The sequence below is a fragment of the Salmo trutta genome, chromosome 4 (assembly GCF_901001165.1).
Source record: "Salmo trutta chromosome 4, fSalTru1.1, whole genome shotgun sequence".
NCBI classification, from domain to species: Eukaryota; Metazoa; Chordata; class Actinopteri; order Salmoniformes; family Salmonidae; genus Salmo; species Salmo trutta.
The window spans coordinates 65311005-65324412 of record NC_042960.1 but is presented as its reverse complement, the minus strand read 5'-3'; the positions used below and the strand labels follow the sequence as shown (position 1 = coordinate 65324412).

Genomic DNA, 13408 nt, shown 5'->3' with positions numbered 1-13408 from the left:
CCTGTTTAGATGCTCAGTCTAAAGTCACCTGGGAAGTCCAGCGATATGACGGCTGGTATAACAATTTAGCCTATCACAGTCGAGGAGCTGTTGGTAAGTTTCTCACAAAATCTGACAATATAACTGACAATATAAACCATTTGAAATATGAATATTTAAAGATATAAGGATGCGATTATAGAAAACCATAAGTTGCATTGTTGCTAGATGATGGAACTCACGGAAGTGTGTGCGGGTGCAGGTTCCCCCCTGGTGCGACTGCTGCCCGCGCGTTACTCTGACGGGGTGCTCCAGCCTCTGCAGGAACCACAGCTCCCCAACCCGCGCAAAATCAGCGATGTGACGGCCAGGGGCCACTCGGGTCTGCCCTCCGCACACAACCAGACCGTACTCTCTGTGTTCTTCGGTAAGTCAATGTTTATTGTTCACTATGGTATAATGACATTCAGGAGGTATTGTTTAAAAAAAAAAAAATTGCATTATGAAATGAACCTAAATAATTGAGGTGAGGTTGCCATAGTCACCCGGTTATACTAATGCATAGTAAGATGATTCTAACACATTTTAAATATGTGTGACCCCCTTTGAGATTCTATAATAATGTCTTATTACCATTTTATAATGATCCAGACTAAATAACAGCCTCATTATAAAATACAAGTTATACAGCATTATAGCTGCAGCAGGCTTTAAGTCAAATGTTATATACAGTATATTTCTCCATTGCCTGTTCAGGGTACCATGTCATGTTTGAGATGCTAGACTCCCGTCCCCCCGGCTGTCCCCCTGAGTTCATGTACATCCCCGTCCCAGAGGGAGACCCAGTCTTTGACCCCCACCGTGCTGGCCGGGTCCTACTGCCCTTCCAGAGGGGGCCCTGGGACAAACACTCCAGCCAGAGCCCCAATAACCCCCGCACACAGGTAATAACCCCCGCACACAGGTAATATCCACAGGTAATAACTCCCCCACACAGGTAATAACCCCCGCACACAGGTAATATCCACAGGTAATAACCCCCCCACACAGGTAATAGCCCCCACACACAGGTAATAACCCCCACACACAGGTAATAACCCCCCCACACAGGTAATAACCCCCGCACACAGGTAATAACCCCCCCACACAGGTAATAGCCCCCACACACAGGTAATAACCCCCCCACACAGGTAATAACCCCCACACACAGGTAATAACCCCCACACACAGGTAATAGCCCCCGCACACAGGTAATAACCCCCACACACAGGTAATAACCCCCCCACACAGGTAATAACCCCCACACACAGGTAATAACCCCCGCACACAGGTAATAACCCCCACACACAGGTAATAACCCCCCCACACAGGTAATAACCCCCGCACACAGGTAATAACCCCTGCACACAGGTAATAACCCCCACACACAGGTAATAATCCCCGCACACAGGTAATAACCCCCCCACACAGGTAATATCCACAGGTAATAGGTTACTTTAACAGACAGGTACTATAACAGACAGACAGGTACTATAACAGACAGACAGGTACTATAACAGACAGGTACTATAACAGACAGGTACTATAACAGACAGACAGGTACTATAACAGACAGGTACTGTAACAGACAGATACTGTAACAGACAGACAGGTACTATAACAGACAGGTACTGTAACAGACAGACAGACAGGTACTATAACAGATAGGTACTGTAACAGACAGGTACTGTAACAGACAGACAGGTACTATAACAGACAGGTACTATAACAGACAGGTACTGTAACAGACAGACAGGTACTATAACAGACAGGTACTGTAACAGACAGACAGGTACTATAACAGACAGACAGGTACTATAACAGACAGGTACTGTAACAGACAGACAGGTACTATAACAGACAGACAGGTACTATAACAGACAGGTACTATAACAGACAGGTACTGTAACAGACAGACAGGTACTATAACAGACAGGTACTGTAACAGACAGGTACTGTAACAGACAGACAGGTACTATAACAGACAGGTACTGTAACAGACAGGTACTATAACAGACAGGTACTATAACAGACAGGTACTGTAACAGACAGACAGGTACTATAACAGACAGGTACTATAACAGACAGGTACTATAACAGACAGGTACTGTAACAGACAGGCAGGTACTATAACAGACAGGTACTGTAACAGACAGGTACTGTAACAGACAGACAGGTACTATAACAGACAGGTACTATAACAGACAGGTACTATAACAGACAGACAGGTACTATAACAGACAGGTACTATAACAGACAGGTACTATAACAGACAGACAGGTAGTATAACAGACAGACAGGTACTATAACAGACAGATACTATAACAGACAGACAGGTACTATAACAGACAGGTACTATAACAGACAGACAGGTACTATAACAGACAGACAGGTATTATAACAGACAGGTACTATAACAGACAGACAGGTACTATAACAGACAGACAGGTACTATAACAGATGCTTAATGAGTTTATACATTCGTTGAACCCGCTATCTTGGCATTGTTAGTGCAATGTCCTTATGAACTGAGCCAGACAGGAGCATAATGCCACAAGGTAAGACCAGTTGGTCATATTTCAGTGATTACATGGTCAGTCTGTTGGACATCTGTCGGGCATAATAATCAAGTAATAAATCCAAAATTACATACATTTTATCATAACACCTGTAGGTGAACCTGGTGACTGTATGGCTATGTCATGTTAAGTCATGTAATGTTTCATAAAGGTGATCCTGGTGAAGTGGCTATGTCATGTTATGTCATGTTATGTTGGTGAACGCAGTGACTGTGTGGCTATGTTATGTTATTAGGTGAACCTGGTGACAGCGTGGCTATGTCATGTTATGTCATGTTATGTAGGTGAACCTATTGACAGTGTGGCTATGTCATGTTATGTCATTTTATGTAGGTGAATCTGGTGACAGTGTGTCTATGTCATGTTATGTAGGTGAACCTGGTGACAGTGTGGCTATGTCATGTCATGTCATGTTATTAGGTGAAACATGTCATGTCATGTCATGTTATGTAGGTGAACCCGGTGACTGCTTGGCTATGTCATGTTATGTAGGTGAACCTGGTGACAGTGTGGCTATGTCATGTCATGTTATATAGGTGAACCTGGTGACAGTGTGGCTATGTCATGTCATGTTATGTAGGTGAACCTGGTGATAGCGTCGCTATGTCATGTCATGTTACGTAGGTGAACCTGGTGACAGCATGGCTGGACGGCAGCTCTATCTACGGCCCATCTAGTTCCTGGTCTGACGCCCTGAGGAGTTTCTCTGGAGGTCTCCTATCCTCGGGGGAGCAGTTGGACATGCCCAAGAGGAGCGGGAGCACGAGCCTCATGTGGAGTGCTGCTGATCCCTCCACTGGTCAACATGAACCCGAGGGACTCTATGGTGAGTAGATGCTCGTTGTCTTCTTCTGCTTCTTCATCTTCTTCATCTTCTTCTTCATTACCCAAAACTCAGTAATGTAATCTGATTACTTTTACTTTTGGATTACATTCCCCTTAAGAGGTATAAGAATAAGACAAAAAAAGATCAATGAAACACATTTGGTGTGTCGTCATAGTGGTCTCTTAACTTGTGGTCAGACTCGCTCAGGTGGAACAAATATAAACGTGCACCTTTTTTCGATGCTGATCTGAATGTCATTGAGAAAACAGAAAGGTGTCATAATGTATTTTAAAACATTTTAACAAACAATCCTTTCTGAATTTAAAAGAAATCCAAGAAGTAATCATGTGGGGTTTTTTTTCATTATATTTTGGCTGGTAATGTACCTGATTAAAGTTGATTTTATTGAATGTAATCAGATAACATGTAGCTGATTACACATCATGGGATCAGTTACTCCACAATCCCGGTAGTCCGTGACAATGGACTTGCACAGTAAAGCTACATAATGCAAGTTGATCTGACAAGACACTTCACTAATGACGAAGAATACAATAAGGAAATACAAAACAAAATACAAAACTGTTAATGGATATAAAGATATTGACACAAGAACTAGATATGATCAAGCTGTGTAAAACTTCCTGCTCCTGATCAGTTGGGTGTGACTCCATTACATTCATGCCTTGGCACTGGCACAAGACTACGAAGATATGCTCAGAAACATTGAGTAATAACTTATAATAAAGATATCAACCCCTTTAAGGAGGTCAGAGAGAAAAAGATATCGGCACATCTAAAGAATCACTGAAAATACTTTATTCTCAGGACAGTTAATACTGCTTATAAACATTTATATACCAGGGTTGGGTTCAGTTTCTACTCAGTCAATTACTGGAATTTCAGTTTACTTCCTGAATTGACTGATTTCAAATGGAAATGACCCCAACCCTGTCATACAGTCGATACTGCAGGTCAACAGCCAAACGTGCAGCCAGAGTAAACCCTTTTTGTTTCTTCGTTCCCACCCTCCAGAGTTGGGTAACGCCTGGGGCAACGAGAATGTGTTCACCATGGCCGAGGGGATCGTGTGGTTTCGCTACCACAATTACATCGCCTCCCAGCTTAGTGAGAAACACTCGTCGTGGTCGGACGAAGACCTGTTTCAAAACGCCAGGAAGACCGTGGTCGCCACGTTCCAGGTACTAGGAAAAGTCTGCTGTAATCCAACCAACACATAGCTGGTCATTTAGTGGTTATTTACAGTAATATAGCATGTCACATGACCAGGAAAGAGTGTTGTTAGTTACATCAATGCCAGGTGGTCGTGGGTTTCTGGATTAAATGGTATTAGTGGAGGGTGTCTGTGTGACTGGATTAAATGGTATTAGTTGAGGGTGTCTGTGTGACTGGATTAAATGGTATTAGTGGAGGGTGTCTGTGTGACTGGATTAAATGGTATTAGTGGAGGGTGTCTGTGTGACTGGATTAAATGGTATTAGTGGAGGGTGTCTGTGTGACTGGATTAAATGGTATTAGTGGAGGGTGTCTGTGTGACTGGATTAAATGGTATTAGTGGAGGGTGTCTGTGTGACTGGATTAAATGGTATTAGTGGAGGGTGTCTGTGTGACTGGATTAAATGGTATTAGTGGAGGGTGTCTGTGTGACTGGATTAAATGGTATTAGTGGAGGGTGTCTGTGTGACTGGATTAAATGGTATTAGTGGAGGGTGTCTGTGTGACTGGATTAAATGGTATTAGCGGAGGGTGTCTGTGTGACTGCGTCATCTCTTATTCCTTCTGGTTTAGCACCAATGTAATTATCCTGTGTATTGACAAACACTTGACAAGTAAAATGAATAATATTGTATTTTTTTTATTTTTACAGAATATTGCCTTCTACGAATGGCTGCCTGGATTCCTGGGGGAGAAGACAATGCCTCCATACCAGGGTAAGAGAGAGAGCGAGAGAGAGAGAGAGAGAGAGAGGGAGGGAGGGAGGGAGAGAGGGAGGGAGAGAGAGAGAGGGGGAGGGAGGGGGAGAGAGAGAGTAATAATAATCATAGTAATTGTCGAGGGTGCAACAAGCACGTCCGGTGAACAGGTCAGGGTTCCGTAGCCGCAGGCAGAACAGTTGAAACTGGAGCAGCAGCATGGCCAGGTGGACTGGGGACAGCAAGGAGTCATCATGCCAGGTAGTCCTAGGGCTCAGGTCCTCCGAGAGAAAGAAAGAAAGAAAGAGAGAATTAGAGAGAGCATATTTACATTCACACAGGACACCGGATAAGACAAGAGAATACTCCAGATGTAACAGACTGACCCTAGCCCCCCGACACATAAACTACTGCAGCATAAATACTGGAGGCTGAGACAGGAGGGATCAGAAGACACTGTGGCCCCATCCGATGATACCCCCGGACAGGGCCAAACAGGCAGGATATAACCCCACCCACTTTGCCAAAGCACAGCCCCCACACCACTAGAGGGATATCTACAACCACCAACTTACCGTCCGAAGACAAGGCCGAGTATAGCCCACAAAGATGTCCGCCACGGCACAACCCAAGGGGGGGGCGCCAACCCAGACAGGAAGACCACGTCAGTGGCTCAACCTACTCAAGTGACGCACCCCTCCCATGGACGGCATGGAAGAACACCAGTAAGTCAGTGACTCAGCCCCTGTAAAAGGGTTAGAGGCAGAGAATCCCAGTGGGAAGAGGGGAACCGACAAGGCAGAGACAGCAAGGGCGGTTCGTTGCTCCAGCCTTTCCGTTCACCTTCACACTCCTGGGCCAGACTATACTTAATCATAGGACCTACTGAAGAGATAAGTCTTCAGTAAAGACTTAAAGGTTGAGACTGAGTCTGCGTCTCTCACATGGGTAGGCAGACCATTCCATAAAAATGGAGCTCTATAGGAGAAAGCCCTACCTCCAGCCGTTTGCTTAGAAATTCTAGGGACAATTAGGAGGCCTGCGTCTTGTGACCGTAGCGTACGTGTAGGTATGTACGGCAGGACCAAATCGGAAAGATAGGTAGGAGCAAGCCCATGTAATGCTTTGTAGGTTAGCAGTAAAACCTTGAAATCAGCCCTTGCCTTAACAGGAAGCCAGTGTAGGGAAGCTAGCACTGGAGTAATATGATCAAATTTTTTGGTTCTAGTCAGGATTCTAGCAGCCGTATTTAGCACTAACTGAAGTTTGTTTAGTGCTTTATCCGGGTAGCCGGAAAGTAGAGCATTGCAGTAGTCGAGCCTAGAAGTAACAAAAGCATGGATCAACTTTTCTGCGTCATTTTTGGACAGAAAGTTTCTGATTAGACTACCTGTCACCTCTAACCACTAGGCTACCTGCCACCTCTACACTCTAACCACTAGGCTACCTGCCACCTCTACACTCTAACCACTAGACTACCTGTCACCTCTACACTCTAACCACTAGGCTACCTGCCACCTCTACACTCTAACCACTAGACTACCTGTCACCTCTACACTCTAACCACTAGGCTACCTGTCACCTCTACACTCTAACCACTAGGCTACCCTCCCGCCTCTACACTCTAACCACTAGACTACCTGTCACCTCTACACTCTAACCACTAGGCTACCTGTCACCTCTACACTCTAACCACTAGGCTACCTGTCACCTCTACACTCTAACCACTAGACTACCTGTCACCTCTACACTCTAACCACTAGGCTACCTGCCGCCTCTACACTCTAACCACTAGACTACCTGCCACCTCTACACTCTAACCACTAGACTACCTGCCACCTCTACACTCTAACCACTAGACTACCTGTCACCTCTACACTCTAACCACTAGACTACCTGTCACCTCTACACTCTAACCACTAGGCTACCTGCCACCTCTACACTCTAACCACTAGGCTACCCTCCCGCCTCTACACTCTAACCACTAGACTACCTGTCACCTCTACACTCTAACCACTAGGCTACCTGTCACCTCTACACTCTAACCACTAGGCTACCCTCCCGCCTCTACACTCTAACCACTAGACTACCTGTCACCTCTACACTCTAACCACTAGGCTACCTGTCACCTCTACACTCTAACCACTAGGCTACCCTCCCGCCTCTACACTCTAACCACTAGGCTACCCTCCCGCCTCTACACTCTAACCACTAGGCTACCTGCCACCTCTACACTCTAACCACTAGACTACCTGTCACCTCTACACTCTAACCACTAGGTTACCTGCCACCTCTACACTCTAACCACTAGGCTACCTGTCACCTCTACACTCTAACCACTAGGCTACCTGTCACCTCTACACTCTAACCACTAGGCTACCTGTCACCTCTACACTCTAACCACTAGGCTACCTGTCACCTCTACACTCTAACCACTAGGCTACCTGTCACCTCTACACTCTAACCACTAGACTACCTGCCACCTCTACACTCTAACCACTAGACTACCTGTCACCTCTACACTCTAACCACTAGACTACCTGTCACCTCTACACTCTAACCACTAGGCTACCTGTCACCTCTACACTCTAACCACTAGACTACCTGTCACCTCTACACTCTAACCACTAGGCTACCCTCCCGCCTCTACACTCTAACCACTAGGCTACCTGTCACCTCTACACTCTAACCACTAGGCTACCCTCCCGCCTCTACACTCTAACCACTAGACTACCTGTCACCTCTACACTCTAACCACTAGGCTACCCTCCCGCCTCTACACTCTAACCCCTAGACTACCTGTCACCTCTACACTCTAACCACTAGGCTACCTGTCACCTCTACACTCTAACCACTAGGCTACCCTCCCGCCTCTACACTCTAACCACTAGACTACCTGTCACCTCTACACTCTAACCACTAGGCTACCTGCCACCTCTACACTCTAACCACTAGACTACCTGCCACCTCTACACTCTAACCACTAGGCTACCCTCCCGCCTCTACACTCTAACCACTAGACTACCTGTCACCTCTACACTCTAACCACTAGGCTACCTGCCACCTCTACACTCTAACCACTAGACTACCTGCCACCTCTACACTCTAACCACTAGGCTACCCTCCCGCCTCTACACTCTAACCACTAGGCTACCCTCCCGCCTCTACACTCTAACCACTAGACTACCTGTCACCTCTACACTCTAACCACTAGGCTACCTGCCACCTCTACACTCTAACCACTAGGCTACCTGCCACCTCTACACTCTAACCACTAGGCTACCCTCCCGCCTCTACACTCTAACCACTAGGCTACCTGTCACCTCTACACACTAACCACTAGACTACCTGTCACCTCTACACTCTAACCACTAGGCTACCTGCCACCTCTACACACTAACCACTAGGCTACCTGTCACCTCTACACTCTAACCACTAGGCTACCTGTCACCTCTACACTCTAACCGCTAGGCTACCTGTCACCTCTACACTCTAACCACTAGGCTACCTGTCACCTCTACACTCTAACCACTAGGCTACCTGTCACCTCTACACTCTAACCACTAGGCTACCTGTCACCTCTACACTCTAACCACTAGACTACCTGTCACCTCTACACTCTAACCACTAGGCTACCTGTCACCTCTACACTCTAACCACTAGACTACCTGTCACCTCTACACTCTAACCACTAGACTACCTGCCACCTCTACACTCTAACCACTAGACTACCTGCCACCTCTACACTCTAACCACTAGACTACCTCCCGCCTCTACACTCTAACCACTAGACTACCTACCACCTCTACACTCTAACCACTAGGCTACCTGTCACCTCTACACTCTAACCACTAGGCTACCTCCCGCCTCTACACTCTAACCACTAGGCTACCCTCCCGCCTCTACACTCTAACCGCTAGACTACCTACCACCTCTACACTCTAACCACTAGGCTACCTGTCACCTCTACACTCTAACCACTAGACTACCTACCACCTCTACACTCTAACCACTAGGCTACCTGTCACCTCTACACTCTAACCACTAGGCTACCTCCCGCCTCTACACTCTAACCACTAGGCTACCCTCCCGCCTCTACACTCTAACCACTAGGCTACCCTACCGCCTCTACACTCTAACCACTAGGCTACCTGTCACCTCTACACTCTAACCACTAGACTACCTGTCACCTCTACACTCTAACCACTAGACTACCTGCCACCTCTACACTCTAACCACTAGGCTACCTGCCACCTCTACACTCTAACCACTAGACTACCTGTCACCTCTACACTCTAACCACTAGACTACCTGTCACCTCTACACTCTAACCACTAGACTACCTGTCACCTCTACACTCTAACCACTAGACTACCTGTCACCTCTACACTCTAACCACTAGACTACCTGCCACCTCTACACTCTAACCACTAGGCTACCTGCCACCTCTACACTCTAACCACTAGACTACCTGCCACCTCTACACTCTAACCACTAGACTACCTGTCACCTCTACACTCTAACCACTAGACTACCTGTCACCTCTACACTCTAACCACTAGGCTACCTGCCACCTCTACACTCTAACCACTAGACTACCTGTCACCTCTACACTCTAACCACTAGACTACCTGTCACCTCTACACTCTAACCACTAGGCTACCCTCCCGCCTCTACACTCTAACCACTAGACTACCTGCCACCTCTACACTCTAACCACTAGACTACCTGTCACCTCTACACTCTAACCACTAGACTACCTGTCACCTCTACACTCTAACCACTAGGCTACCCTCCCGCCTCTACACTCTAACCACTAGGCTACCCTCCCGCCTCTACACTCTAACCACTAGGCTACCTCCCGCCTCTTAGCAGTAGTCCTTTCCCTGTAATCTTTCACAATGTTAAAAAATGCTTCCTGTACAGTGGGCAGACACATACATGCTGTACCTATGACAATGGTTTTGGAGACTCCATCTCTTCCATTTTAGAGCAGTTTAACAGTATTACATCCCGTGTCATTGTTCTCTGTCTGTCTTGTCTCCTGCAGGCTACCAGAAGTTTGTGGATCCAGGGATCTCACCTGAGTTCCAGGCTGCTGCCATCCGCTTTGCCACCACGATGGCCCCACCTGGTGTCTATATGAGGTACTGATGACTAGCCTCCACTGTCAGGAGCAGGCCACTCTTTAACCCTGTTCATGGAGAGATACCCTCCTGTAGGTTTACACTCTGACTCTGTTCCTGGAGAGATACCCTCCTGTAGGTTTACACTCTGACCCTGGAGAGATACCCTCCTGTAGGTTTACACTCTGACCCTGGAGAGCTTGCCTCCTGTAGGTTTACACTCTGACCCTGTTCATGGAGAGATACCCTCCTGTAGGTTTACACTCTGACCCTGGAGAGCTTCCCTCCTGTAGGTTTACACTCTGACCCTGGAGAGCTTCCCTCCTGTAGGTTTATACTCTGACCCTGTTCATGGAGAGATACCCTCCTGTAGGTTCACACTCCGATCCTAATCTAGCACACCTGATTCTACTAATTAGATGGTTTATAAGCTGAATCAGGTTAGTTAGAACTGGGGTTGGAGCAAAAACCTACAGGAGGGTACCTCTCCAGGAACAGGGTAGGAGTGTAAACCTACAGGAGGGTAGCTCTCCAGGAACAGGGTAGGAGTGTAAACCTACAGGAGGGTATCTCTCCAGGAACAGGGTTGGAGTTAAAACCTACAGGAGGGTAGCTAGCCAGGAACAGGGTTGGAGTGTAAACCTACAGGAGGGTATCTCTCCAGGAACAGGGTTGGAGTTAAAACCTACAGGAGGGTAGCTCTCCAGGAACAGGGTTGGAGTTAAAACCTCCAGGACGGTAGCTCTCCAGGAACAGGGTTATGGCGAAAACCTACAGGAGGGTGGCTCTCCAGGAACAGGGTTGGAGCGAAAACCTACAGGAGGGTAGCTAGCCAGGAACAGGGTTGGAGTGTAAACCTACAGGAGGGTAGCTCTCCAGGAACAGGGTTGGAGCAAAAACCTACAGGAGGGTAGCTCTCCAGGAACAGGGTTGGAGTTAAAACCTACAGGAGGGTATCTCTCCAGGAACAGGGTAGGAGTGTAAACCTACAGGAGGGTAGCTCTCCAGGAACAGGGTAGGAGTGTAAACCTACAGGAGGATAGCTGTCCAGGAACAGGGTAGGAGTGTAAACCTACAGGAGGGTAGCTCTCCAGGAACAGGGTTGGAGTTAAAACCTACAGGAGGGTAGCTCTCCAGGAACAGGGTTGGGCAGAAAACCTACAGGAGGGTAGCTCTCCAGGAACAGGGTTGGAGTTAAAACCTACAGGAGGGTAGCTCTCCAGGAACAGGGTTGGAGCGAAAACCTACAGGAGGGTAGCTCTCCAGGAACAGGGTAGGAGTGTAAACCTACAGGAGGGTAGCTCTCCAGGAACAGGGTTGGAGTTAAAACCTACAGGAGGGTCTCTCTCCAGGAACAGGGTTGGAGTTAAAACCTACAGGAGGGTATCTCTCCAGGAACAGGGTAGGAGTGTAAACCTACAGGAGGGTAGCTCTCCAGGAACAGGGTTGGAGTTAAAACCTACAGGAGGGTAGCTCTCCAGGAACAGGGTTGGGGTGAAAACCTACAGGAGGGTAGCTCTCCAGGAACAGGGTTGGAGTTAAAACCTACAGGAGGGTTTCTCTCCAGGAACAGGGTTGGAGTTAAAACCTACAGGAGGGTTTCTCTCCAGGAACAGGGTTGAAGTTAAAACCTACAGGAGGGTAGCTCTCCAGGAACAGGGTTGGGGTGAAAACTTGCAGGAGGGTCGCTCTCCATGGACTGGGGTTGGGGTGAAAACTTGCAGGAGGGTAGCTCTCCAGGAACAGGGTTGGGGTGAAAACCTACAGGAGGGTAGCTCTCCAGGAACAGAGTAGGAGTGTAAACCTACAGGAGGGTAGCTCTCCAGGAACAGGGTTGGAGTGTAAACCTACAGGAGGGTAGCTCTCCAGGAACAGGGTTGGAGCGAAAACCTACAGGAGGGTTTCTCTCCAGGAACAGGGTTGGAGTTAAAACCTACAGGAGGGTAGCTCTCCAGGAACAGGGTTGGGGTGAAAACTTGCAGGAGGGTCGCTCTCCATGGACTGGGGTTGGGTTGAAAACCTGCAGGAGGGTAGCTCTCCAGGAACAGGGTTGGGGTGAAAACCTACAGGAGGGTAGCTCTCCAGGAACAGAGTAGGAGTGTAAACCTACAGGAGGGTATCTCTCCAGGAACAGGGTTGGAGTGTAAACCTACAGGAGGGTGTCTCTCCAGGAAGAGGGTTGGGGTGGAAACTTGCAGGAGGGTATCTCTCCAGGAACAGGGTCAGAGTGTAAACCTACAGGAGGGTGTCTCTCCAGGAACAGGGTCAGAGTGTAAACCTACAGGAGGGTAGAGCTATCAGGCGATCATGCTGCATTCAACAGGCTATTAAAACACTTGTATTGTATGGTTCCACCAGGCTACCCCTTCAATTCAATACTGTACACTATTGCTAGCAGAGTAAATATCTCTATAAGGCTCTTTTGGGGCCGGTTTGTTGTTATGTACTAAAAAACATGGTCCCAAATGCAGTGTTTGTGTCAGCATTCATATTTCAACAGCTGCATGTAATTTGTGTCATCATTAATTTTTCATACCTTCTTTTGGCTACAGAAACAGAACTTGCCACTTTCAGAAGGTTGTCAACATCGATGGAAGCACGTCCTCAGCCATTCGCATGTGTAACAGCTTCTGGAACCGTCAGGTAAAAATATGCCATGTAACCTCCATGTAGACTGGTCTCATATCTGTATAACCTCCATGTAGACTGGTCTCATATCTGTATAGCCTCCATGTAGACTGGTCTCAGATCTGTATAGCCTCCATGTAGACTGGTCTCAGATCTGTATAGCCTCCATGTAGACTGGTCTCAGATCTGTATATAGCCTCCATGTAGACTGGACTCAGATCTGTATAGCCTCCATGTAGACTGGTCTCAGATCTGTATAGCCTCCATGTAGACTGGTCTCAGATCTGTATAGCCTCC

At 47.5% G+C, this 13408-nt stretch overlaps 1 protein-coding gene across 1 annotated transcript in view; it reads left to right on the top strand.

The window, feature by feature from the left end:
- The window catches only part of LOC115192881 (dual oxidase 2-like), a 38188-nt gene that overhangs the window by 377 nt on the left and 24403 nt on the right, over nt 1-13408 (top strand). The window contains exons 2-9 of the mRNA XM_029751809.1: nt 10-93; nt 242-406; nt 736-923; nt 3222-3423; nt 4459-4625; nt 5312-5375; nt 10408-10504; nt 13036-13126. Of these exons, the coding sequence (XP_029607669.1) occupies nt 10-93; nt 242-406; nt 736-923; nt 3222-3423; nt 4459-4625; nt 5312-5375; nt 10408-10504; nt 13036-13126 (1058 nt within the window). The remainder of the gene's footprint in view (nt 1-9; nt 94-241; nt 407-735; nt 924-3221; nt 3424-4458; nt 4626-5311; nt 5376-10407; nt 10505-13035; nt 13127-13408) is intronic.